Source organism: Oncorhynchus keta, chromosome 4, assembly GCF_023373465.1.
Source record: "Oncorhynchus keta strain PuntledgeMale-10-30-2019 chromosome 4, Oket_V2, whole genome shotgun sequence".
In the NCBI taxonomy this organism is placed as follows: Eukaryota; Metazoa; Chordata; class Actinopteri; order Salmoniformes; family Salmonidae; genus Oncorhynchus; species Oncorhynchus keta.
In genome coordinates, this window is record NC_068424.1 from 46,072,571 (window position 1) to 46,099,454 (window position 26,884).

The window sequence follows — 26,884 nt, forward strand, 5'->3', positions numbered from 1 at the left end:
CTTTCTTCCACCCTCCTCCCTCATTGTATCCCCTTCTACCCCCCCCTCTCTAGCTTTCTCTCTCCCTCCCCTTCTTTTCTCCCCTTACCTCTCCTTGTATGGGAAGGCAGTGCACAGCACCCCCCTTCTCCTCTATAGTATCTCTCCCTCTTTCTTCCGCCCTTTTTCTCATTCTCTCTCTGTGTGTACACACACAACTTGTCCCGCCGTCTCCGTGTTGCTGTGAAAACTCAGTAACCCCTAACCTCATATTGCTGACAAGGTCATCAAACACCATGTTGCCCACAACTTAATAGATCTTACTTGGCAGTCGGTGCATTCCGATTGTACAGTGTTAACGTTTTCCCCGAACTATTTTAATTATTACATTTGGGGTGGAGAAATCCCAAAAGTCTGGTTGTTGAATGATGACAGATCAGCAGTCTGGCTCTGGAAAAGGGATGTGCTTCCATCCAATAATGAATAGAACAGGGTTAAGCCTTAGTGGTCAATCCAGCTAATGATTCCACTGGAGAAACTTCCTCTGGTCAGTGAAGTGGAGGAAGGAGGGTGTATTAAAGCTCTGTCTGTCTGTCTGTCTGTCTGTCTGTCTGTCTGTCTGTCTTGACATAACTATTCCCCCACAGCCACAGCTGGTAAACACATGGGCAACTTAGGAGGGGCTCCATTACCGAGCTGGCTATTGATCAAGGTGTTGGGCAGCAGTGTGAATGAGTGTATGTGTGTTTGGTTTTACTAGGACTTCTGGTCCTCACAAGGATAGTAAAACAACGAAGTGGGGACATTTCGTTGGTCCCCGCAAGGAACTAGTCTATTTTAGGCTCAGGGGTTAGGTTTACGAGTTAAAATTAGGGTACGCACACGCACACACACACACACACACACACACACACACACACACACACACACACACACACACACACACACACACACACACACACACACACACACACACACACACACACACAAACAAACAAGCACACACACTCAAAAGCATCTCTGAACTATCATGTAATCTCTAAATATTTAAGCCTTGAGCTATCCTCCTCTCAAAGCAGACCGTGGAGTCCATTTATAAGATCCTCCATCCTCCAGACCATAGGTGTGGGCTACCACACAGGTCAGGGTCTCAGACCAGGCTTATCCCAAAGCTAAGGACGTTCCTTCCCTTAAGCTGTTCTGTGAAGGGACGACAAGAAGAATGAGGTAGCATGCAGAAGCAGCCTGGGTTACCTGGCCACTATGGCCTCACCGTGAACCCTCTACAAACCTTTCAGGCAATTCAGATTGTTGGTGGAGGACCTCTTTCACGGAGGAATGCACTTGTTTTTTCAGATGTATTTTTTGGGGTGTGCTCCTGCCTTGACTGTAGTATCTGTTGTAGCATTTTATTGTGTCATTTGCTGCTGGTCTTGTCATGCAGAGCTCCCTTGGAAAAGTGACCCTGGTCTCAATGGGACTCCCTGCCTAAATAAAGGTTAGCATAAATAAATAACATAAATGAATAACTAACTGGAAGGGAAGAAAGGTTGAAGAAAGAAGAAGAAATATGAGTGACTTCGTTCCAACTGCTTCTTGCTCCTCATCTTCCTTACCTCCTTGTTTCTCTGCCTCTCTATTTCAATTTCCGCTCCCCTTCCCTTCCTCCTTTCCTCTGTCTCGCTTTATCCCCTCTTTCCACCATTCACTTATCTAGCCCTCTCTCACCCGGTCTCGCTCTAGTAGCGTTTCCATGAAATGTGTCTAGAACATTAATATCTTATATTCTGAGAACATGGCAACCATGTTCTGTGTATGTTTGGTGTGATGTTGATGGAATATTATCGTAAACCGTACACAGGAATGTTCTTGCAATGTTCCCATGAAACGTGTCTATCACATTAATATTAGAATGTATAGAATGTTCTCCTAAATGAACGCCAGAACATGCTAAATAGTAACAAAGAGGTTTTTGCTAACATACAAGGAATATTATTCTAACTAATAAGAAACTGGACACTTAAGCATCCCGGAAACATTACGGGTAACATTACAAAAATGCTCTCTCTCCCTAGAATTGTTTGCTGTGTTCGGTTTGACAAGACATGTTCTCTTGGAATCTGTTCTTGCACATCACTGGAACATTCACATGGAAACAAAAAGGTAATGACCTAATGAGACTCTTAACCCCTAGAGCAGTGGTATTCAAAGTCGGGGTTGCACTGCAGTGCGGTCGCAAAAAAATATATATATGTATATATATTTTTAAATATATGATGAACAAAAATATAAATGCAGCACAACAATTTTACTGAGTAACAGTTCATGTAAGGAAATCAGTCAATTGAACGAAATTCATTAAGTCGTAATCTATGGATTTCACATGACTGGGCAGGGGCGCAGCCACGGATGGGCCTGGGGAGCCAGGCCAAGCCAATCAGAATAAGTTTTTCCGCACAAAAGGCCTTTATTACAGACAGAAATACTCCTCAGTTCCATCAACTGTCCAGGTGGCTGGTCTCAGATGATCCCTCAGATGAAGAAGCCGCAAGTGGATGTCCTGGGCTGGCGTGGTTACACATGGACTGCGGATGTGAGACCGGTTGGAGTTACTGCCAAATTCTCTAAAAATGACGTTGGAGGCTTATGGTAGAGAAATGCACATTCAGTTATCTGGCAACAGCTCTGGTGGACATTCCTGCAGTCAGCATGCCAATTGCACGCTCCCTCAAAACTTAAGACATCTGTGGCATTGTGTTGTGTGACAAAACGGCACATTTTAGAGTGATCCCCAGGACAAAGTGCACCTGTGTAATGACCATGCTGTTTAATCAGCTTCTTGAATTTCCACACCTGTCAAATGGATGGATTATCTTGGCAAAGGAGAAATGCCCACTACCAGCGATCTAAACAAATGTGTGCAAAACTATTTTTTGTGCGTATGGAACATTTCTGGGATCTTTTATTTCTCATGAAACATGGCACCAACACTTTACATGTTGCGTTTATATTTTTGTTCAGTATATTTTTTAGGAACAAAAAATTAAGAGTGCAGATTTTTGTATAGTACAATATACAAACGTTTAAAAAACATATATATATATATTTTTTTGTAAAAACCTTGGGGATGTAAATGTATTTATTGGTACCTTTCATTTTGATAAGTGATGAAAATGTAGTGAATTGAAGGTTATATGATGTTGTAAAATATTTTATGTACCGATTTTAACTTTGTGTTATTAGATTTTGTGTGGGATGGGGTAGCGAGAAGTTGTCATGAAAAAATGGGATCCCCAGAAATTGTGGCGGAAAACTGGGGTTCCCGCCGAAAAAGTTTGAATACGGGGGTCTGGGGCAGGGGCTGGGTTTCTACTAAGCTAACATATGGCATTGTTTGAAGATGGTCACAGCAAGGATCATTTGGCTATTTGATTTGGAATTGTATGACTCCTGTAGGTATAAAAAAAATGTATCTATATATTGTGAGCGGACCAAGTAATTGGGCGTCACTCTAAAGCGGGAAGGTGGAATAAACGAGTCAGGAGTAGGTTTTCTTGATTTAACACAGTTCTCTATTGAGGGCATTTGGTCCACAAAAACATTTCAACATAATCAATGAAAATCTTCCAAGGAAAAAAAACATACATCTTCTTCTCCAGATGAAACAAGAACACAATAGGATTATCTTTAAGCTACAACAAAAAGTCACGGGATTGTCACCGTCTTAGTGGTTCTTCCTGGATAGCTCCTCTCTCTCGGTGGCCATCTTCCAGAGATAGTTTCCCCCATCTCTGCTGGTTCCATTCTCTCTCTTATAGGGGAAGGAGAGTATGTCATTAGTACCGTCAGCTGTGCTTAATTGCCTCTGGTTACCTTGTCTCCCATGCCTTGTTGGGCTACTATCCATGAGCCCAGCCTGCCCTCTGGTGGTCCTTCCACATACCTTCCCCCCCAGGACCGAACCGGAGGGTCGGGCGCCAGACGCACCGTCTTGGTCGCATCGGGACAGCGCGTCTGCATTCCCGTTCCTCGATCCGGCCCTGTGGATGACATGGAAAGAGAACGGTTGTAAAGACAAAAACCATCTGGCTATTCTGTTGTTATTGTTTCTCTTACCAGCCATCCACGTGAGGGGCGCATGGTCAGTAACTAATGCAAACCTCCGACCCAGTAGGTAGTACTGGAGATAATCGAGGGCCCACTTGATGGCTAAGGCCTCTTTCTCTACGGTCGCATACCTCTGTTCCCGATCGCTGAGCTTCCTACTATAATGAAGAGAATCGGCTTCTCTGCTTCACCTTTACCCTGAGCTAGTACGGCCCCAAGCCCTGTATCCGAGGCGTCGACCTGCACAATGAACTCTTGTGAGAAGTCCAGAGCCTGTAGAACGGGATCAGAACACAGGCCATCTTTTAGCAATTGAAAGGCCTCTTCCGTCTCGTCTTTCCACTCTACCTGGTTTGGCAGGTTTTTCCTGATGAGGTTTGTGAGGGGGTTGGCAATGGTTGCATATCCCGGGATAAAACGGCGATAATATCCTGTTATCCCTAAGAAGGCCCGAACGTCTCGCTTGGTCCGGGGTCGAGGCCAGTCACGAATTGCCCTGGTCTTCTCTGCCTGTGGGCGTATTTTCCCATTCCCCACAGTGTACCCCAGGTATTCCGCTTCGGACAAGCCCAGGCAGCATTTATTTGGATTGGCTGTCAACCCTGTGGCTTCCAAACTCACGAGCACCGCCCGTAATCGCAGGAGGTGACTATCCCAGTCCTCGCTGTGGATGACCACATCGTCTATGTACGCCGCTGTATACTCTTGATGGGGCCGTAGAATGGCATCCATGAGGCGTTGGAAGGTTGCAGTGGCACCGTGCAGTCCGAAGGGCATCCTCGCATACTGGAAAAGCCCCTCTGGGGTGGCGAAGGCAGTCTTTGGGCGATCCTCTGGAGCCACCGGCACTTGCCAATATCCCTTCGTCAAATCCAGGGTAGTGATGAACTTGGCCTTTCCTAAGCGCTTCCTAAGAGTTCATCCACGCGGGGCATGGGATATGCCTCGAATGTAGAGATGGCATTCACGGCCCTAAAGTCGTTGCAGAGTCTCATACTACCATTGGATTTGGGGACCAGGACTATGGGACTGGACCACTCACTCGTCGAGGGCTCGATCACGCCCATCTTCAACATCTCCCTCACCTCTTTCTTAGCGATGACTCTGCGAGCCTCAGGAATCCTGTAAGGGCGGATATGCACCTTCTTGCCGGATTCAGTGTGGATATGGTGGAACAGGACATCTGTTTGTCCTGGGAATGGAGAGAATATTCGACCAAAGTTCATAATCAGCTTGTCTAGCTGTCTTGACTGCTCCGGTAGGAGAGTTTGGCCACGGCACACCTGTGGTAGAGCCTCCTCTTTTCTTTTGCCCTCCAGGGCCATCAAAGCCACCTCCTCCTCTCGTCCATGGTACGTCTTCAGCAGGTTTATGTGATAGAGTTGGACCTTCTTCCTCCTGTCAGGTTGCTTGATGAGGTAATTGACCGGTGAGACCCTTTTCATTACCTCGTAGAGCCCCCTCCACTGCGCCAGCAAGCGATGTTCGGCCGTGGGCACAAGCACCATCACTTTCTCTCCCACGGTGAACTCACGGGGGGTCGCAGACTTATCATAGGCCTGGCCTTGGGTCCTAGGGCCTTCTCCATATGCTCCTTGACTATGGGCCACACTGCTGACAGGCGGTCTCTCATCAGGGTAACGTGCTCTATTGTGGATCGAAAGCGGCATGGTTGGGTCTCCCAGGTCTCCTTGGCTAAGTCGAGGATTCCTCGACAGGGTCTGCCATAGAGCAATTCAAACGGAGAGAATCCAGTGGATGCCTGGGGTACTTCTCGCAGGGCAAACATTAAGTGTGGGAGAAGCATGTCCCAGTTTTTCCCGTCTCGGGACACCACTCTTCTCAACATGCTTTTAATCGTTTTGTTCAAGCGTTCACACAACCCGTCTGTTTGAGGGTGGAATATGCTTGTACGTATCTGTTGAACCTGATATAACCGACACAAGTCCTTCATCAACCGGGACATGAACGGGGCTCCTTGATCAGTTAAGATAGTCTTGGGGAGGCCCACACGAGAGAACATCAGGAATAACTCCTTGGCAATTCCCTTTGACGGCATGTTACGCATGGGTATGGCCTCCGGGAACTTGGTAGCGTAATCTATAACCACTAGGATGTACTCGTGTCCTCTGGCGGATTTTGGGAGGGGTCCTACGAGGTCCATAGCTATGCGTTCAAAGGGAGTCTCTATGATGGGGAGAGGAATCAAAGGGTTACGTAGGTGTGGCCGTGGGGCTGTACGTTGACATTGATCACACGTCCTACAATACCTGGCCACATCCCGGGTGACCCGGGGCCAATAGAATCTCTGCATGATTCTGTCAACAGTCTTGTCTCGTGCCAGGTGTCCTCCTAGGACGTGGGAATGGGCTAACTGTAGAACTGTATCCCTGTATGGCCTAGGCACCATTAGTAATTCCTGGTTTTCCCCCCTTCGTCGTACGACCCAGTATAAGAGACCCCGCCTGATTGCATAGTAAGGAAGAGGGGGCTCACCTGATCCGTCAACATTCCTCCCGTCGATCACCTTCACCTTCCTCATGGCCTCCCTTAGGTCTGGGTCTCTATGCTGCGAGGTGCCAAACTGTCCCTTTAATTCCTGGGGCAGGTCGACCTCGGTAGAGGGATGTGGAGGTTGTTCCACATCCCCATCAGGGGTGACCGAGGAGAATCCCTTCCAGGTTCCCTCCTCGGATGGAGCTTCAAATATATCCCTTAGCGCCTGGTTGCTCCTTCCTTCCTGCGTTGTGTATAGCCCTTCACATGTGTCTTCATCGGTGGTTACCTGGAATATCTGTCGTAAACGTTGGGTCGCTATTTCTTCCTCTGCTGCAGAGGACGAGGACGTGGCTACGTCTCCTTGTAGGACTACTACCTCGGGCTTGGATTTTCTCTTCTTTGCTGTCCCTCTTCTTCCCGTGCATAACGTCATCTGCCGAAGCTCCTTATATAGGGGACAGTCTCTCCCGATCAATAATGGCACCTTCAGCTGCGGCACTTTCCCTGCCCTGACTGTACACCTCCCTTTTGGAGTGAGAATAGGCAGATTCACAGTGGGGTAATAGTGGGTGTCTCCATGGATACAGGATATGGCTACTTTGTCTGGTAGCAGTGTTGCGGAGGTCACCATCCGCTCCTCTACTAACGTAACCATACTTCCCGAGTCGAGAATAGCTACCACATCTTGTCCTTCGACTCGCACCGGAATCTCTGAGGCTGGGGCTATCTCTGCTAACCAACAGTGTTGATCCTGCCCCCTCAAAACGGGATGTGTGGAGGTAGGCAGTGACTCCGTGACCATGGGCTCATCCTTGCTAGGACATTGTGGGGCATAATGGTTGGGAGACTGACATTTATAACACCGACCCTGCTGTGTGGTGGCTGACTTCTCCCACCTCCGGGGGGGGGCTTGGACGTTTCGGTGGCGGGCGCGCCGGGGTGAGTCGTGGAACGGGATTGGAAGACTCCTTCCGTTCCTCCTTGTCACTTTTTAACAACTCCCCTGTAGACCGATATGTTTCCACCGCCTGGGCTATTTCGTCGGCTGACAACGGGTTGTCTTGCCCCACAACCCTTTTTAAGTCACTGGGTAATTCTCTCAATATCTTGTCCACTACGAGAGTCTCTATCACATGTCCTACTCCCTTTCCAGGTTCTAGCCACTGTTTCGTCAGTCGTATTAATGCGAAGATCTGGGCACGGACGGGTTGATCAGCTGTATAGGTCCATTGATGGAACTTTACAGCCCTATCTCTGGCAGTCAGCTGGTACCGGGACAGGATCTCGGTTTTTAGTCGCCCATAGTCTGCGGCTTCGCGGGAATCCAGGTCAAAATAGGCTTCCTGAGCCACCCCGGTCAAAAGAGGAGCTAATGCGCTCGCCCATTCTGTGGGCGGCCACTCTTCCAAGGTGGCCGTCCTTTCGAAGGTCATGAGGAAGGCCTCAATATCATCCTCCTTGGAGAGATGAGGTAAGATGGCGTGAGCAGCCGCTCTTGGCTTAACTCTAGGTTCTTCTCGTCGGCTCAGCTGTTGTTGCAGGAGTTCTATGGTTGTCTGCTGTGCCGTGTTCAATTGTTGTAGTAGGGCGTTATCCATCGTTCTTGAATGGTTCCTCCGGGTCGACTGGAAGAATCTTGATTTACTCACTTATCCTTGTGTCACTCGTCCACCTAATGCCCGCATCCTCCACCAATGTGAGCGGACCAAGTAATTGGGCGTCACTCTAAAGCGGGAAGGTGGAATAAACGAGTCAGGAGTAGGTTTTCTTGATTTAACACAGTTCTCTATTGAGGGCATTTGGTCCACAAAAACATTTCAACATAATCAATGAAAAAAAACATACATCTTCTTCTCCAGATGAAACAAGAACACAATAGGATTATCTTTAAGCTACAACAAAAAGTCACAGGATTGTCACCGTCTTAGTGGTTCTTCCTGGATAGCTCCTCTCTCTCGGTGGCCATCTTCCAGAGATAGTTTCCCCCATCTCTTCTGGTTCCATTCTCTCTCTTATAGGGGAAGGAGAGTATGTCATTGGTACCGTCAGCTGTGCTTAATTGCCTCTGGTTACCTTGTCTCCCATGCCTTGTTGGGCTACTATCCATGAGCCCAGCCTGCCCTCTGGTGGTCCTTCCACAATATATAGCCTTACTGCTATTAGCCCAAAGAAACACATTGAATAAAAGATTCATACATGGAAATACATAAAAAGGAAGTATGTTTTGAAGTGTCTGTTCTATATCTGAGAGATTTAAGAAAGTTCAGATTTAAAAAAAAAAAAAAGTTTTAATTACAGTGGAATGACCCGTATACCTTTGACATGGACATGCCCCATTCACTTCCATTCATTTTTCGGCCCTGTACCGGATTACCTTCAGACGAGTTCTGTGACACTTGTGGAGGTTGTAGAGCAAAACAGAGAACACCATCGGAAAATACAATGTGTTTGTGAGAATCTCATCTTTCCATATAGGGGTCATAGAGGGGACAAGAGGAATATCTATGTGATAATGCTGTTCATCGACTACAGCTCGGCATTCAACACCATAGTACCCTCCAAGCTCGTCATCAAGCTCGAGACCCTGGGTCTCGACCCCGCCCTGTGCAACTGGGTACTGGACTTCCTGACGGGCCGCCCCCAGGTGGTGAGGGTAGGCAACAACATCTCCACCCCGCTGATCCTCAACACTGGGGCCCCACAAGGGTGCATTCTGAGCCCTCTCCTGTACTCCCTGTTCACCCACGACTGCATGGCCACGCACGCCTCCAACTCAATCATCAAGTTTGCGGATGACACAACAGTGGTAGGCTTGATTACCAACAACGACGAGACGGCCTACAGGGAGGAGGTGAGGGCCCTCGGAGTGTGGTGTCAGGAAAATAACCTCACACTCAACGTCAACAAAACTAAGGAGATGATTGTGGACTTCAGGAAACAGCAGAGGGAACACCCCCCTATCCACATCGATGGAACAGTAGTGGAGAGGGTAGTAAGTTTTAAGTTCCTCGGCATACACATCACAGACAAACTGAATTGGTCCACTCACACAGACAGCATCGTGAAGAAGGCGCAGCAGCACCTCTTCAACCTCAGGAGGCTGAATAAATTCGGCTTGTCACCAAAAGCACTCACAAACTTCTACAGATGCACAATCGAGAGCATCCTGGCGGGCTGTATCATCGCTTGGTACGGCAACTGCTCCGCCCACAACCGTAAGGCTCTCCAGAGGGTAGTGAGGTCTGCACAACGCATCACCGGGGGCAAACTACCTGCCCTCCAGGACACCTACACCACCCGATGGTACAGGAAGGCCATAAAGATCATCAAGGACAACAACCACCCGAGCCACTGCCTGTTCACCCCGCTATCATCCAGAAGGCGAGGTCAGTACAGGTGCATCAAAGCTGGGACCGAGAGACTGAAAAACAGCTTCTATCTCAAGGCCATCAGACTGTTAAACAGCCACCACTAACATTGAGTGGCTGCTGCCAACACACTGACACTGACTCAACTCCAGCCACATTAATAATGGGAATTGATGGGAAATGATGTAAAATATATCACTAGCCACTTTAAACAATGCTACCTAATATAATGTTTACATACCCTACATTATTCATCTCATATGCATACGTATATACTGTACCAGTGGAACTATATCATCTAAATCTGCATCCTTATTCCTTAAAGAGGTAATGTACATGTATCACTAGCCACTTTAACTATACCACTTTGTTTAACTATACTTTGTCTCATATGTATATACTGTACTCGATACCATCTACTGTATCTTGCCTATGCTGCTCTGTACCATCACTCATTCATATATCTTTATGTACATATTCTTTATCCCCTTACACTGTGTATAAGACAGTCGTTTTGGAATTGTTAGTTAGATTACTTGTTGGTTATTACTGCATTGTCGGAACTCGAAGCACAAGCATTTCGCTACACTCGCATTAACATCTGCTAACCATGTGTATGTGACAAATAACATTTGATTTGATTGGATTTGATTTGATATTATTACTGTCGCCCAAACCATTCAGACGCTACAGATGTTTTTGTAATGCGACCGATTTTCGGAATGCCTGCTGGTCTGACAAACACAGCTGTAGCGGTTTATCAAGACGCAACCCCTGCAAAAAAACAGATATCTCTAGATTAAACTGACAGATGTTGATGGGCATGTGTTATTATGCTAATTAGATTTGGCCGTGAACATCAACTCTAGGGGGGAGGGGTGTTCCCTATAGTTGTGGGAGCTTTTGTTGTTTGCTGGGAGGTTACAGGGAAAACCTAGACTTCCCCTGCCTGCTGATTAATGACAGAGAGCTGGGCGTCAACACTGGCTGGCTCACATTGGCCAAGAGGAAAACGCCTCACACACACACACTTAGATTTACACATTGAGACACATACACATAATACTGAGACATACAGACCACGAGCAGAGTGGAACGTCACACTGGCCTGCCCTGAATTTGAGTCACTGCAGAGTACACACATCTGCAGAGCAGATAACTAGAGCGCTAGTCGATAGGAGTCAACCACACATGATCAATGTAGAACCCACACATACATAAGCATACACAGTCCCTTCGTCAAACACCCGCTCACACTTGCCAAGTAAACAGTGGCAAAAGCCAATAGCGAGAATAATATTGACAAACAATGGCTGGTACCATAACCACGATAGCTGGGTTTGTGCCATACTAGCCACAGCTGGAGTTTAGGGTTTAGGACTCCATTATTGAGACACCCTCATAAGGGATACCAGGGATGGAAAAAGTCGGCCCAATAAATACTGTTCTATTTCTATTCAGACACTGTAAACAACATTTATTGACCATCCACTTGTAATGTGTCAAGTTGATCCATTGATCTAATAGGCTACACACACACGGCACAGAGTGAACAGACAGTACGTACCGTACTCAGGACTATCGGGAATAAACAGGGAACTCTACCAAAGTCACCCCTTATGATGCAATCTCCAAGCCGTCCATTCATTGTCAAGACTAATATTTAGATGGGAATGAGAGCATGGGTAAATATTTGTTCGCTTGTCTTGGGGTTGCTAACAAAATCCTTTGATTGAGCATGAGGGCCTGTGGAGTCTCTTGTCGTGGTTAATTAATTCCACATATACATGCACAGAGATTACGTGAGCTCGTTTTCTGTCGTGTCAACAAGAAACACTTTTAATCCCACTTAAGGACCACACCACACTGAATGTTGATCTGCCGCTTGTCTGCCGATTGGCGCACTGGGTTTCAGGGACCGCCCTCCCTGGTTGATGTCTGACTGCCAACATTCTCAAGTGATTCTAAATGTAAAATCGGTTTGCACTTGGTTGGAAAATTACAGCCAGAACTCTGTTCAGAGGTGCTAAGTACTCTCGGCTGGCAAGTGCCATTGGTGTGTCCGAGCCAAGACCAGCTTTTCCCCAACTCCAGTCCTCGAGTATAACTTCATTGTGCGAATGTTTTATTGTCGCCCTGGACAGGCACACCTGATTCAACTTGCTCTCAATGAGTTGAACCAGGTATGTTTGTCCGGGGCTTCAACAGAAATGTGTACCGTTGGGGGGAAACACCGCTTTAGACCATATAACCTTCCCTAGTTACCTCATCCACGGGGCCTGGAGTTTTCCTGAGCAGGAAAAACTCCCGTCACCAAACTACACCCGCGAATCCCGAAAAGTCTATTACGCTGACCTATCTAAGGGTTTTGCAAGTAACTAAGCTTGCAAGCTTCTTACAAGTTAAACTTAGTCAACAAAACAGACGTTTGTAGCCAGCAGGATCTAGTCCGGTCTTCAGCGATGACCCCAAAACAAAATACCCCATCATTTCCCATCGTATGACCTCAACCCACCATGGCAGTAACCAACAAGCTTCCCTCGAAACTCAATTTTTTCAGGTCCACCTGTGCATTCCCAGGTTGTATTGATGCCCATTCCCCATCTAACACAAACGAGGGGCCGATAAATATCTCCGTCCAGGGCCAGTGCGGGGTCTGACAGGGGAATGCAGCACAGCAGCCCAGCCTGTTGCACAACAACCAGCCCAGAGTAGGAAACAGTGAAACACAGAGACCAGTGAATCAGCCTGGTAAAAAGCTGGTTTCTGCTGAGGAAAGTATTTTCCCTTCTAGAATCTGCAATATGCTGTATATTTAAATAGGCTGTACATGTGCCTAACGGTAACTGACTTGAGTTGACTAAATAGTTTTTGTCTCCCGGTCTATGGAAAACGCAGTTCCTCGTGAGGAAGGAAAACAATACCACCGTAGGAAAACAAACTCTCTACTCTTAAGTGCTGGTCCAAGGTCAAAGGACTCGGAGGGAAATTTCTTCAAAAGGGAGTAGGGAGTGCAAATTCAATTAAAAACAGCATAAAGTGCATCATGTTAATCTAAGGTGGCATTACATCCTATAAAGTAGCCTCCATGCAAGTGTGCACCCACGATAGCGTAGTCTTAAGGGTGCCTTAGCTCAGCTTAGATGGGCAGAGTACCTCCATGAGGAGGGACCAAAAGGTTTAGACTGCTTTTTAACGAAGAATAGTCTCATCAGGGGCTAGGGATGGTACATGTGGTGGCAATTTGGGGGTTGGCATTCCCCCCTCCCGATCCCTGTGGTGCTATGACTGTACCCATCTCACCTGCCTGCCTATAAAGCTGCTGGATTACTTGGCACTGCATCACCCCGGTGCCCGTATAGACAGACAAGCAGGGATTGTAAACAGAGTTGGTTAGGGAGCCAGAAGTTTGTAAAACTTGCTCCTATATCCCAAGGGCTGGACTTTATAAACAGGAGAAGGCGGCAGGCAGCACACCTGGATCAACACTGCTATATAGCAAACCTTGCACTATGCACACATGAAAATTGGGCACACACACACACTCACAAGAGCAACGGTCAGTCAAATGAGTTAAAGGTTTGACATAGACATATGTTTCACACAGAGCGAGAACATATGTTTCACACAGAGCGTTTCACACAGAGCGAGAAAGCAAAGGGTATATTTTTTGGATTTTATTAAAATACGGTGTGGAGTTTACCATCGGAAATTACCATCACAAACATGATTGTTTCTAATACAAAAAGTAAACAAAACAAAAACAAAGCTTAAGAGCCTAGTTACAGGAGACGTTACAGGAGACGTTACAGGAGTCTGGTGAAAGTAAATCAATGAATTCACGACAAAGGATGAGTGAAAGACACCACCCCCCCCCCCCAAAAAAAACCTCATGTTCACATGTTGTAAAAATACATTTCCCAAATTTCAACATTACACACAGCTCATTTAAAACATTTATTCATTCATTGCTAGATGAAGGTTAGATGTCAGTGCCAAAGAACAGAAGGTAAAACCAAACAAGAACTCACGGTGTAAATATGGAAGGGAGAGAATGGTGAGGGCCTTCTGGAAGTCAGGAGACTGCTCAACATTCTGAGGAGCACGGAACACAGAACAGACAGGGAGAGGAAGAGGCTGCGGGAGGATGTGTGTGCATTTCAACCCTGAGAGAGAAAAGTGACCAATTGTATCTATCCTTTTCAGCTGGTCTGACAGACCACATCAGTGTCCGCTGTTGCCCCCGGGGCTGGGGGGCTCGGGGCTGGCCATGAAAGACTTTCAGAGCGCCGGAGCAGGGGAAACATTCTCACACCCCAGAGTGAAATATCAGATGGACTTTCCTTCAGTCTGTAGCACTGACAGTGACCTACTCGGCCACATGTATGGGGAAATTCAATCAAAATGGCTCACCCGGTTAACCCAGAAATGTTCTTTCTGGACTGAGAGAATGCATATTTTGATTGATGTACTCAGACACTCAACTGCATGTCAAATCAAATACCCTTTTTAGCTCTGTGGAGAGCATGTTATTGTTGACTTATACCTGGGAAACCGTGTCACCGGTTTTTGATTGAATAACGTCCTTACGGTGTGAGTTGTTAGCGGGGTTTCGTCTGACTGTGTGTCTCTCCCCTACCCCACCTACTGTGGTCAACTGTGTTTAAGGCAGTGAGTGTTTCCATGGCAACTCTACAGCTACTATACAGGGAGAGGCTAAATACAGCAGGGCGGCTAAGACAACAACAACACAACAACTCAAACGTTTGTTCCTGAAATGTGTCAGTACAACATGTAGAACACAAAGTGAGCGCGATTACAACTGAAGAGTCAAAAGAGAAAAAAAATATGGATTTGAACACATTGATGAACTGAAAACAACCAAAAAAAATGTCATCAATATCATCAATGGCAATTTAAGGTCACTATTTAAGCTCCTAATTCAAACTATGGGGGATATTTAAAAAAATATATACTCATCACATGACACAGGAGCCTATAATGTCCTCATGTCCATGTCCTCATAGACTCTGGTAGGAAGGGGGGGAAAACTGTACATCACTGGTTACTGACCACCACAAAATGGCAACTTGGGTTAAGGGTTAAGCACTGGGGAGCAAAGGGCGGACAACAAGATGACAATCTTTAGGCCAATAGCGTTTGCCCTCCAAAAATACCTCACATGCACAATAGCTAGAGCAGCATGACATTAGGGAGAGTAGAAAGGCATACAGTTCTACATTCTAGAAAATAAAAACGGATCATGCTGACACTTTGAATTTGAATCCGAGTTTCATTGTGCTGTAGAACGGGAGGTTGAAGAAGCTTGTCAGATCAACTGCAATCTGATGTCGAAATGGAGAATCACGGGAAAGCATTGTGCTCATTTTTTTTCCACAGAGAAACAAATGAAGTATAACATTTAAGGTGAAGATGAGAGATAAGTAACTGGTCTCGGTGCCTGAGATTTTTGACAGTGGGGGGGGGGACTGCAGACAAATCCTAAAAAGTTGTTTGGTCAATTCGGTTATTGAGTGGGGTTCTTATTTATCATCGTCATTGTTACAATTTTCACCAATTTTCACAACCCTTCTGGTCAGGAATAGCAAAGTGGTCTCTACAAAAGCTGTACAAAAAAGAAAAGGGTTTGAACGTACATTCAATATCTGTTACTGAGGTACTATAAAAAGGTATTCCCTTGAAACAACGAGAGACGACGGCGTTAAGAACTACTCTTTCAGAAAGACAACGACTTGTCAATACAACCAATGGGGGGGGGGTCCACATGCAGACAACACGGTCGCCTTTGAAAAGCCACTATGATCATGTAAGAATAAAGACTCCACACACACTCTCCCTTTGGCCTTAACGGGAACGGTGAATCGCCGTCTTCTTAAAGGGATGGTTGAATCAACTCGCTGGCTACACTGCCCATTCTTAAAGGGATGGGTGGATCCACACTTGCTGATAAAGCACTAGTGGAGAGCAGAGTTCTTCAAGGGCTGGATGGGGTGAGAGAGAGGTTGGGTGGATGGACTGCAATAAAATATCGGAGAGGTCTGGGAGAAAGAGAGAGAGAGAAAAAGACAGCGAGTCCTTGCCTTGTCACCCGTCCTGGTTGTCTTTGGAAGTCAGCAGGTAATTAATGACGTCACGGCAAAAGAGTTGTACTTCACTTTCCCTGCGGCTGACTGCTTCGTGTGGACGTGTTAAGAAAACCCAGGGGTAGCTGTCAGGCTGGTTATACGCAGCTCAGCGCTGCAGCCAAATCACTGCCCCGCTCTCTTGAGCACAGCCTGCAGACTGAGCATTCAGATGGCAGTGGTACCCCCTGCTGGCCAAACCTCAGTCCTACACAGCTGACCTGTGCTGCCCACTGCTAACAATGTTGCAAGCTCGCTGTGTGTGTCCGGGTGTACTTGGTGCTAAGTGCCTCTGAGAAACAAAAAGGCCCTTGAACAATAGTTTGACATTTTTTTTTGGGGGGCACAATCCTACTGATATGAAACTGTTCTCAGGTGATCTTGAAGCTACACACCGGTTCAGGGGACAGCCTTTACAGAATAAACATTTCACATAACTGTTGCTGAGTATAAGACAACGTCGTGGGCAAGGGCCTGTTGAGTGACGACACAGAGCACAACATAGGACGCCATCCATCTGACCTTTCAACAGGAAGTGACTGGCACTGGAACAAAAGGAGCTCGGCTGTTAAGACCACCAAAAGGGGATATAAAAGCAGGAAAGAGAATTGTCGCCTGCCAAAGGAGAGGGTTCACCATCTTGAGGAGAAGAGACAGGACTCACAGGGTTTAGCACAGCCCTGTAGCGGCAGAGGAGACGTAACACGCTTTGCTAAGGTTTCAGCTCTTCACTGACATTATTCATCCCTACACTAGCCAACAGACAGGGAATCAGGTAGCCTGGACCCAGATCTGTATGTGCTTTAGCTGACTTGGCTAAAGCTAGCTAGATAGAGATCTAGGATCAGGCTAGGAATTATCGGGACAATAGAAGCCCGATGTGTTGTGGGTCTTACTTTTGTACACATTTTCTAAAATATGAGAGAGAGAGCGAGAGAGAGAGAGAGAGAGGCGTAAGAGAAAGGATTGCAGTAACATCAGAAAGCCACTAATGTACGCCGGGCCAACCCTTCACGCCTCTCTCACGGATCATAACAGCCAGACTCACGGTCCAGCTTTGCTGGAGAAATGCTACTCAAAACAATAACTAAATGTTTTGTTTTTCCTCAAAAGAATTTAAAAAAAAGTTAAAATGAAAATACCAATCCAATTGAATACTTGAGAAGAGAGTTATTGCTGAAGGTTTGTTGTTGTGGGGGGGAATATGGAAAGACGGGAGATAGGGGTCCATGGGGGGGGGTTCAGTGGGTCCGAGGAAGGGTTACGGAGGAGGGTGATATTGTGGATGGCAGGTCACTCCTGGGCTGGTACTGTGTTCTGAAGGACCGGCGCTTGAACAGATCCAGATCGAACCGGATCAAACCGGAACCCCAGTGTCAATCTGCCTGAGGTCGGAGAGGAGGGTTGGTGGTGATGACGATGGTGGGAGGAGAGGGTGGGGTTGTTGGTTTCCAGGGGTGACGGAGGAATGTTGGGGTGCTATTGGTCAGAGGGGATGTCTCTGTCTGCCTCTGCCTTGCTGGGTTGCCCTGGCGATGAGGTGTGGGGGGGGTGGGACACAGGGGCGATGGCGTGAGCCAGGGCCTCTACCCCTGCTCCCGCCCCCGTCAGACCCCCTGCTGCTACGCTGATCAGACCCACAGGAAACCTGACGTGTAGAGAGAGCGAGAGAACGTATCAGGACCTTGTTCAGGAGGGAACAACATTGCAGCACATTCATCAACAACCAAATCTACTGTGAAGAACAGATATCGTATTTTGCATAAAATGAAATATAATTACAATAATCACGATACACTTCCTGACTTGGTTGTCCTCCTGTGCTCACCTTAACCGCTGAGGGTCTCACCTGTATGCACCGCCTCCGTTGAGTTCAGGGTGGACTGTTGCAGCCTCCATACTGGGCCACTGGGACGCTGCCATCAGATATTCCTTATTCACACAGTTCTTCAGACTGTCTGGGATACGCCCTAACAGAGGACAGACAGGGGACAAGGGCTTAGCGTGTAAATCCCCCAATCTCCGTTTTAATAACCAGGATACCATTTTCGGGACAGGTGGGATACAAGCCACTCAGGGTGTCTCCTGCACATGCAGCTATTTTTTATTATTATTTTTTTTACCATTTTAAACTCACAATATTGATTAGCATTTTTCTTGTGTGCAAAAAAAACAAGAGTGTCGGTAAGATATAACACCAGCCCACTCTAGAACCTCAAAAGACACAGCCATACTCAAGCTACATAAAGCCACTGAAATAATCAATTCATCACTAGGTAATAAGTAATAATACAAAGTTAGGATGGCGATGGAAGCCCAGGCGGTGTTAACTAGCTGAAGCTGAGTGTTAGGGGTCTTACCAGTGATGGCACGGCGCACCTCCCTGGCAGCCTCCTCTCTGGCCTCGATGGAGGCCTGCTCACTGTACCAGGACGTGTGGGGGGTACAGATGAGGTTGGGAGCATCCTTCAGAGGGCCCTGGGAGAAACTGCAACAACAGAGAGAGGGTTAGAGCGGGAAAGGGGGGTTGCACGGTCAAACAGACTTGTGGGGGTTCGAAATCGGGCTAGGATCCTTCAGTGGGCTGTGTGTGTCAGAAGGGCTCTGTCTCGTGGACGACTAAACGTCCAATGTGTGTGTGTGTACCTGAAGGGCTCTGTCTCGTGAACGACTGAATGTCCAGTGTGTGTGTGTGTGTGTGTACCTGAAGGGCTCTGTCTCGTGAACGACTAAACGTTCAGTGTGTGTGTGTGTGTGTACCTGAAGGGCTCTGTCTCGTGAACGACTGAACGTCCAGTGTGTGTGTGTGTGTACCTGAAGGGCTCTGTCTCGTGAACGACTGAACGTCCAGTGTGTGTGTCCCTGAAGGGCTCTGTCTCGTGAACGACTGAACGTCCAGTGTGTGTGTGTGTGTGTGTACCTGAATGGCTCTGTCTCGTGAACGACTGAACGTCCAGTGTGTGTGTGTACCTGAAGGGCCCTGTCCCGTGAACGTCTGAACGTCCAGTGTGTGTGTGTGTACCTGAAGGGCTCTGTCTCGTGAACGACTGAATGTCCAGTGTGTGTGTGTACCTGAAGGGCTCTGTCTCGTGAACGACTGAACGTCCAGTGTGTGTGTGTACCTGAATGGCTCTGTCTCGTGAACGACTGAACGTCCAGTGTGTGTGTGTACCTGAAGGGCCCTGTCCCGTGAACGTCTGAACGTCCAGTGTGTGTGTGTGTACCTGAAGGGCTCTGTCTCGTGAACGACTGAATGTCCAGTGTGTGTGTGTACCTGAAGGGCTCTGTCTCGTGAACGACTGAATGTCCAGTGTGTGTGTGTGTACCTGAAGGGCCCTGTCCCGTGAACGTCTGAACGTCCAGTGTGTGTGTGTACCTGAAGGGCTCTGTCTCGTGAACGACTGAACGTCCAGTGTGTGTGTGTGTGTACCTGAAGGGCTCTGTCTCGTGAATGACTGAACGTCCAGTGTGTGTGTGTGTGTGTACCTGAAGGGCTCTGTCTCGTGAATGACTGAACGTCCAGTGTGTGTGTGTGTGTGTGTACCTGAAGGGCTCTGTCTCGTGAACGACTGAACGTCCAGTGTGTGTGTGTGTGTGTGTGTGTACCTGAAGGGCTCTGTCTCGTGAATGACTGAACGTCCAGTGTGTGTGTGTACCTGAAGGGCTCTGTCTCGTGAACGACTGAACGTCCAGTGTATGTGTGTGTGTGTACCTGAAGGGCTCTGTCTCGTGAACGACTGAATGTCCAGTGTGTGTGTGTACCTGAAGGGCTCTGTCTCGTGAATGACTGAACGTCCAGTGTGTGTGTGTGTGTGTGTGTGTGTACCTGAATGGCTCTGTCTCGTGAATGACTGAACGTCCAGTGTGTGTGTGTGTGTGTGTACCTGAAGGGCTCTGTCTCGTGAACGACTGAACGTCCAGTGTGTGTGTGTGTGTGTGTGTGTGTGTACCTGAAGGGCTCTGTCTCGTGAATGACTGAACGTCCAGTGTGTGTGTGTGTGTGTGTGTGTGTACCTGAAGGGCTCTGTCTCGTGAACGACTGAACGTCCAGTGTATGTGTGTGTGTGTACCTGAAGGGCTCTGTCTCGTGAACGACTGAATGTCCAGTGTGTGTGTGTACCTGAAGGGCTCTGTCTCGTGAATGACTGAACGTCCAGTGTGTGTGTGTGTGTGTGTGTGTGTACCTGAATGGCTCTGTCTCGTGAATGACTGAACGTCCAGTGTGTGTGTGTGTACCTGAAGGGCTCTGTCTCGTGAATGACTGAACGTCCAGTGTGTGTGTGTGTGTGTGTGTATTTGAATGGCTCTGTCTTGTGAATGACTGAACGTCCAGTGTGTGTGTGTGTACCTGAAGGGCTCTGTGTCGTGAACGACAAAACGTCCAGTGTGTGTGTGTGTGTGTGTACCTGAAGGGCTCTGTGTCGTGAACGACAAAACGTCCAGTGTGTGTGTGTGTACCTGAAGGGCTCTGTCTCGTGAACGACTGAACGTCCAGTGTGTGTGTGTACCTGAAGGGCTCTGTCTCGTGAATGACTGAATGTCCAGTGTGTGTGTGTACCTGAAGGGCTCTGTGTCGTGAACGACAAAACGTCCAGTGTGTGTACCTGAAGGGCTCTGTCTCGTGAACGACTGAACGTCCAGTGTGTGTGTGTGTGTGTACCTGAATGGCTCTGTCTCGTGAATGACTGAACGTCCAGTGTGTGTGTGTGTGTGTGTGTGTACCTGAAGGGCTCTTTCTCGTGAATGACTGAATGTCCCAGTGTGTGTGTGTGTACCTGAATGGCTCTGTCTCGTGGATGACTGAACGTCCAGTGTGTGTGTGTGTGTGTGTGTGTGTGTGTGTGTGTGTACCTGAATGGCTCTGTCTCGTGAACGACTGAACGTCCAGTGTGTGTGTGTGTGTGTGTACCTGAATGGCTCTGTCTCGTGGACGTCTAGTGCAGCTCCTCGTATCCGTCCTTCCTTCAGGGCCTGAGCCAGAGCCTTCTCATCCACCAGCCCTCCCCGCGCAGAGTTCACCAGGAACGCTCCCTGGCGCATCTACACACAAAACACAGGGTTAACTTTATACACACACACACTCCCATAATTAACTCAGGAACCACACCTATGTGGAAGCACCTGCTTTTAATATACTTTGTATCCCTCATTTAGTCAATTGTTTCCATTATTTTGGAAGTTACCTGTACATGCATGTAAGAAGGTGAATTCAAACACTAGGGCTGTTAACGAGTTAATAAGGTGTTAGATTTTTAAAAAGGCATTGATTTTTCACCGCACGGACCCCTTTCAAGCGCACGTGTTTCCACACAGACCCTATTCCGCATGGACCCTGCACTATGTTGCAGCTGCTGTTATGTGGTGCCGTCTGTCTCTTAGGGTGTTTTCACACTTGGTCCCCTTCAGACAATTGTTGTGAATTCAGTGCGGTTCCCCTCATTTTTTTGTGGCGTACGAAGACTCCAAAAGGAACAGAGTGGAGTGCGAAGACTCCAAAAGGAACAGAGTGGAGTGCGAAGACTCCAAAAGGAACAGAGTGGAGTGCAAAGACTCCAAAAGGAACAGAGTGGAGTGCAAAGACTCCAAAAGGAACAGAGTGGAGTGCGAAGACTCCAAAAGGAACAGAGTGGAGTGCGAAGACTCCAAAAGGAACAGAGTGGAGTGCGAAGACCTTAAAGGAACAGAGTGGAGTGCGAAGACTCCAAAAGGAACACAGTGGAGTGCGAAGACTCCAAAAGGAACACAGTGGAGTGCGAAGACTCCAAAAGGAACAAGCTCCCCGGGTTTGCTTGTAATTTTTACCGCACCACACACTGGAACACAGTTTCCTCTGCAGTAACACCTTGACATTGGAGAGAGAAGAGGATGTGCCGGTTCACATAAATAAATGTGTGCTGATTAGCGATTGTCAAGGACGCAGAGAAATTCTAAAATGTGTGTGTGGAGTTTTGTACTGGCGCGATGTTCAGATTCTCTGTTTGCAATATGTTGACCTACAGGCTAAGAGAGGTTCATAAACTGTTTATTCGAATGTGGGGTTTGAATAGTGTGAAAAGGCAACATATTTGGTGAGAATCACAACATGGGTACAAAATCCATTCTAGCTGTTGAAGGGTCAGTAGCCTACAGCATTATTTAAATCGGCAATTAATTTACTGGTAGTTAATCTGTTACCAATAATATTTACATGTTAATATTATCTTCTGATGACAATTATTATGTCTCATCCTTTTACCAAAATGCAATCTGTTAACTTCCAAAATGTAATTAGGTATATCTAGCTGTCCCGATTGCACATTCTGATGGAATGGCTTGTCCTGTACTTTTACTAGAGTGCATTGAGTGAATGTTGGACAAATATCTTTGGTTCCTTTCTAACAAAAAATTGAAATGCGAATGCAAAGAGGACTCGGACGTCAAAAAAGGCGAAGTGAACTGGCAAAAGAGTTGAGTCCTCATTCAAAGGCAAGTGTGAATACAAAGAGAACAGACTTCTTTAGATTTCTTTTGTTCACTTTAAAACAGGACTGACACCACTTTTTTTAAAAAGAGGACTAATATGTGAAAACACCCGTAAAAACATCCACTTTTGCGCGCAGCTTTGAGCCACAACTTTGAAGGAAAAAAAGCTCAACACACATTCTCAGGTGTTTCTTTAGATAACAGCAAAAACATATTTTGGACAAAAAAATAGCTAGCAACTTATACTAAAGTTCGCTAGCTAACCAAAATAATGTTTACAATGTCATGGTTGAATGCCTCTTGACCTAACTAACTACCCACAATGGTTTTAAACCAGAACAGAACATCCATTCCATTTAGGTGCTGTTTTTCTTGCATTTCTCAGGTCAAAAGATTTAAGCAAATAATCTCCATTTTTGTAGAACCAGCTTGTGACTAGCTCATGTTGAAGTAGCCTAGGCTACATCTAATAGCTGTTATTACATTAACTCAGACCTGGCTGAGCTATTGTCTTCTGTGGAATTCATATCATTGTTCAACAGGTGTAAAATGCTCCTTGTGTCCATAGAGTCAGTTCTGTTTTCCTGTACTTAAACCCTCCAAATCAGAAATTGGGAGAACACTAATTGAGAATGCCTGAAGCTTTAACTGTTTGTGTGTGTGTGTGTGTGTGTGTGTGTGTGTGTGTGTGTGTGTGTGTGTGTGTGTGTGTGTGTGTGTGTGTGTGTGTGTGTGTGTGTGTGTGTGTGTGTGTGTGTGTGTGTGTGTGTGTGTGTGTGTGTGTGTGTTCGCAAGCGTTAGAACGTCAAGAACATTAATAAGAGGGAGTAAGTATATTTAAAAGAGCTACATGTAGTATTTTTGGGCCCGGCAAATCTCTTGTCAAATTGACTGGGGCTGAACGATTTGTATAAAGTATCGCTCACTAATAGATTCGGTTAGCATGCGGCTCAGGAAATTTAACAAGAGCCAGTCCGTCTTCTGTTGACCAATAAGAAGGCTGCACCAATAGAATGCAGTTTTGTGTGGGCCCAATCACTTTTATGGAGGAAAAAAATATTGGGAAACACTATCATTCCACTATTACTTCAGATACATTAATGACATTTTCTCAAATTACAATGCAAAAATATTACATGTAGCTAATTTAAACATTGTGAGTATTTTATTTCTTATACAGATTGTGTTTCCGTCCCTTACAATAAAAGCATAGTACGCCTGTAACTCAACAAACTGCTTTTTAATCGGGTTATTTTTTTCTTAAGGGACAAACTTCAGCAAATTAAAACATTTAGATGAATTGTGATTATTTAAATCGTTTGACAGCCCTAAAACATACATAAAATGTGTGTGTACGATGTGTGTTTATGACACCGTGTACCTGTTTGATGGTGAAGTCGTTGATGAGGTGGTGGTTGTGTTCGTTGAGGCTGCAGTGTAGAGAGACACAGTCAGAGTGGATGAGCAGGTCTTGGAGCGTAGTCATCCTCTGCAGGCCCAGGGAGCGCTCCACTCCGTCAGGCAGGTAGGGGTCGTAGAAGATCACCCCGAAACCAAACGCCTTGGCCCGCAGGGCCACCGCCTGGCCCACACGACCTGCAGAGAGAGGAACGCACAGGGGTAACTAGTGTTTGTATATCCATGGTGGGGCACATAGGCACCCAAAGCAATTCCAGGGCCTCTCGCAGCCCCAATTGTCAATTGAAAACAGGCCAGACTAGGGGCCACTAGTCAGGGTAGCCTAGTGACCACTAGTCACTAGTCAGGGTAGCCTAGTGGTTAGAGAGTTGGACTAGTAACCGAAAGGTTGCAAGTTCAAATCCACGAGCTGACAAGCTGTCGTTCTGCCCCTGAACAGGCAGTGAATTCACTGTTCCTAGGCCGTCATTGAAAATAAGAACTTGTTCTTAACTGACTTGCCTAGTTGAATAAAGGTAAATAAAAGATTTTTAAAATCAGCTGCTCTAAATCAGCCCCCTTCTCCACTACCCAGTAACTCCATCAACCTCCCTACCCTAGCCCAGATGACCCCCACTCACCCAGGCCGATGATGCCCAGAGTCTCCCCCCGGATGCGGGCAGCTCCCCCGGCCACCTCCCTGATCTGCTCCACGCTGGAGGCCCTGGTGCCCTCCCTCAGGGCCTGATGCATCCAGGTGACGCGGCGGTAAAGGTTCAGGATCAGACACATGGACGTGTCGGCCGTCTCCTCCACCGAGCACGCTGGCACGTTACACACTGCGATGCCTGGGGGGGAGAGATGGGGAGGTGGGGAGAGAGGGAGATGGTGAGATGAAGGAAAGAGAGGAGTGTGTGTGTGTGTGTGTGTGTGTGTGTGTACCTGTTCATCGGCATACTGCGTGTGTGTATTCGGGCATGACTCACCCAGCTCAGCTGCAGCTTTGATGTCGACGTTGTCGAAGCCACTGCCGATCCTGACAATGACTCGGAGGCCTTTGAACTTATCCAGGTCGTCTCTGGAGAGGGTGATGGTGTGGTAGAGCAGAGCCCCCACTGCCTCGTTCAGCACCTACGGGGTTAATACACAGACACCGTTATACAGTTGGCAATACAGGGTTAACACACACCGTCAGACAAGGCCATCACACAAATTAATACAGCCTCGTTCAGCACCTACAGGGTTAACACACATACTGCTGGTTAGACAGTATCATAAATACTCAAATAAACACATGGCTGGCAGTCAGGAGGTAGTCCTGAATAACCATTTAAATATTTTAGAAATCAGGAAGTGCCGCTTATAGCCAAATTAACAGGAAGCTTACAACCAGACAGTGTATGTGGCCTTATAAACACTGAGTGTCGAAAACATTAGAAGCATCTCCCTAATATTGAGTTGCACCCTCTTTTGCCCTCAGAAAAGCCTCGATTAATTGGGGCATGGACTCTAGAAGCTGTCGAAGGTGTTCCACAGGGATGTTGGCCCATGTTAACTCCAATGCTTCCCACAGTTGTGTCAAGTTAGCTGGATGTCTTTTGGGCGGTGGACCATTCTCGATATACACAGGAAACTGTTGAGTGTGAAAAACCCAGCACCGTTACAGTTCTTGACAGACTAAAACCAGTGCACCTGACACCTACTACCATATCCCGTTCAAAGGCAGTCTTTTTAAAAGATATTTTGTCTTGCCCATACACTCTCTGAATGGCACACACAATCCATGTCTCAAGGCTTAGAAATCCTTCTTTAACATGTCCCCTCCCCTTCATCTACACTGACTGAAGAGTCTTTAACAGGTGACATCAATAAGGGATCATAGCTTTCACCTGGATTCACCTGGTCAGTCTATGTCATGGAAGGAGCAGGTGTTCCTAAAGTGTGTGTGTCTCACTCTACCTTCTCGTGTATCTCCTGGGTGGACTGGGCATCACAGAAGGCCACAGTGGCCACATCCTTGAGGATGGGCATCTCTATGGTGCAGTCACGCCCGTCCAGCAGGGCCACCAGGGGCCGAGGGTGCATGGGCCCGTTCAGGATGGGGGGGCGGATGCCTGCACACAGGGGAGAGGGGGACAGTTAAGACATGACTTGGCATTATGAAAGGTCACTAAATTAGTTGCATTCTAAAATCGTATGTGCTGCTTTGGTTCCAATGGCTGGCTAGGTTGGAGCATGGTGCTTGACACACTAATGGTTGTGGATTATTTTTTATTTATTTAATGTCCACATCATAACCATCAAACTATAAGTGTTCATCTGACGTTTACAGTCCACTTTGAGTTGATCGTTCGCCCAGACAAAATGGCTTCCTTTGGGGGATGTGTGATAAAGTCAAAAACACCGCATACAGCGCACCATGTTTTCCCAGATGGGACTGTTCACTGAGGTTAGTGAATCAACAATGTTTCTGGAGTCTCTGGACCAGGGCAAAATGAATCACTGCCCTAAACCTTCTACACGCACCATTGCCTTGACCATTACAACACACAAGTGCACACCATTAAAGTCCCTCTGAACTTGACCAGGCATGACAATAGCCACTGGCATCATCAGTGCTGGGGCCAGAGCAGGCTCAACCCGAATAGTGAGTCTGACCAGTGACCACTAACATGATTACTACTACCAAAGCGAGTCCCACGATGCTCTCTTCTCCGTCCCCAAAAACAGCCAGGGCCTTGTCAACACTGGCACCCTGAGGGATCAGTGGCTGCGTGTGATGATTACGCAATGGTAATATGTAACTGGATCTGCTGCTGCAGAGAGCACATCTGAGATGACAAAGAGACGGGGGGGGGTCCAACACCATCACGAACCTACAACGTCAATACATGCAACCCCACGGAAATCAGACGCACATGCTATGAC

At 47.1% G+C, this 26,884-nt stretch overlaps 1 protein-coding gene across 5 annotated transcripts in view; it reads right to left on the bottom strand.

The window, feature by feature from the left end:
• Nucleotides 1-13,615: 13,615 nt before the first annotated feature.
• The window catches only part of LOC118375712 (C-terminal-binding protein 2-like), a 33,174-nt gene continuing 19,905 nt past the window's right edge, over nt 13,616-26,884 (bottom strand). For 4 of the 5 annotated variants that reach the window (XM_052507490.1, XM_052507487.1, XM_052507493.1 and 1 more), the window contains 8 exons: nt 25,916-26,070; nt 24,943-25,087; nt 24,598-24,804; nt 23,940-24,154; nt 21,006-21,136; nt 18,457-18,584; nt 17,946-18,066; nt 13,616-17,744 (listed from right to left, as the gene is read on the bottom strand). In XM_052507490.1, the coding sequence (XP_052363450.1) occupies nt 17,576-17,744; nt 17,946-18,066; nt 18,457-18,584; nt 21,006-21,136; nt 23,940-24,154; nt 24,598-24,804; nt 24,943-25,087; nt 25,916-26,070 (1,271 nt within the window). In that variant the 3' untranslated portion in view covers nt 13,616-17,575. Of the gene's footprint in view, nt 17,745-17,924; nt 18,067-18,456; nt 18,585-21,005; nt 21,137-23,939; nt 24,155-24,597; nt 24,805-24,942; nt 25,088-25,915; nt 26,071-26,884 lie in introns of all 5 variants that reach the window. The other variant, XM_052507506.1, reaches the window with a different exon arrangement.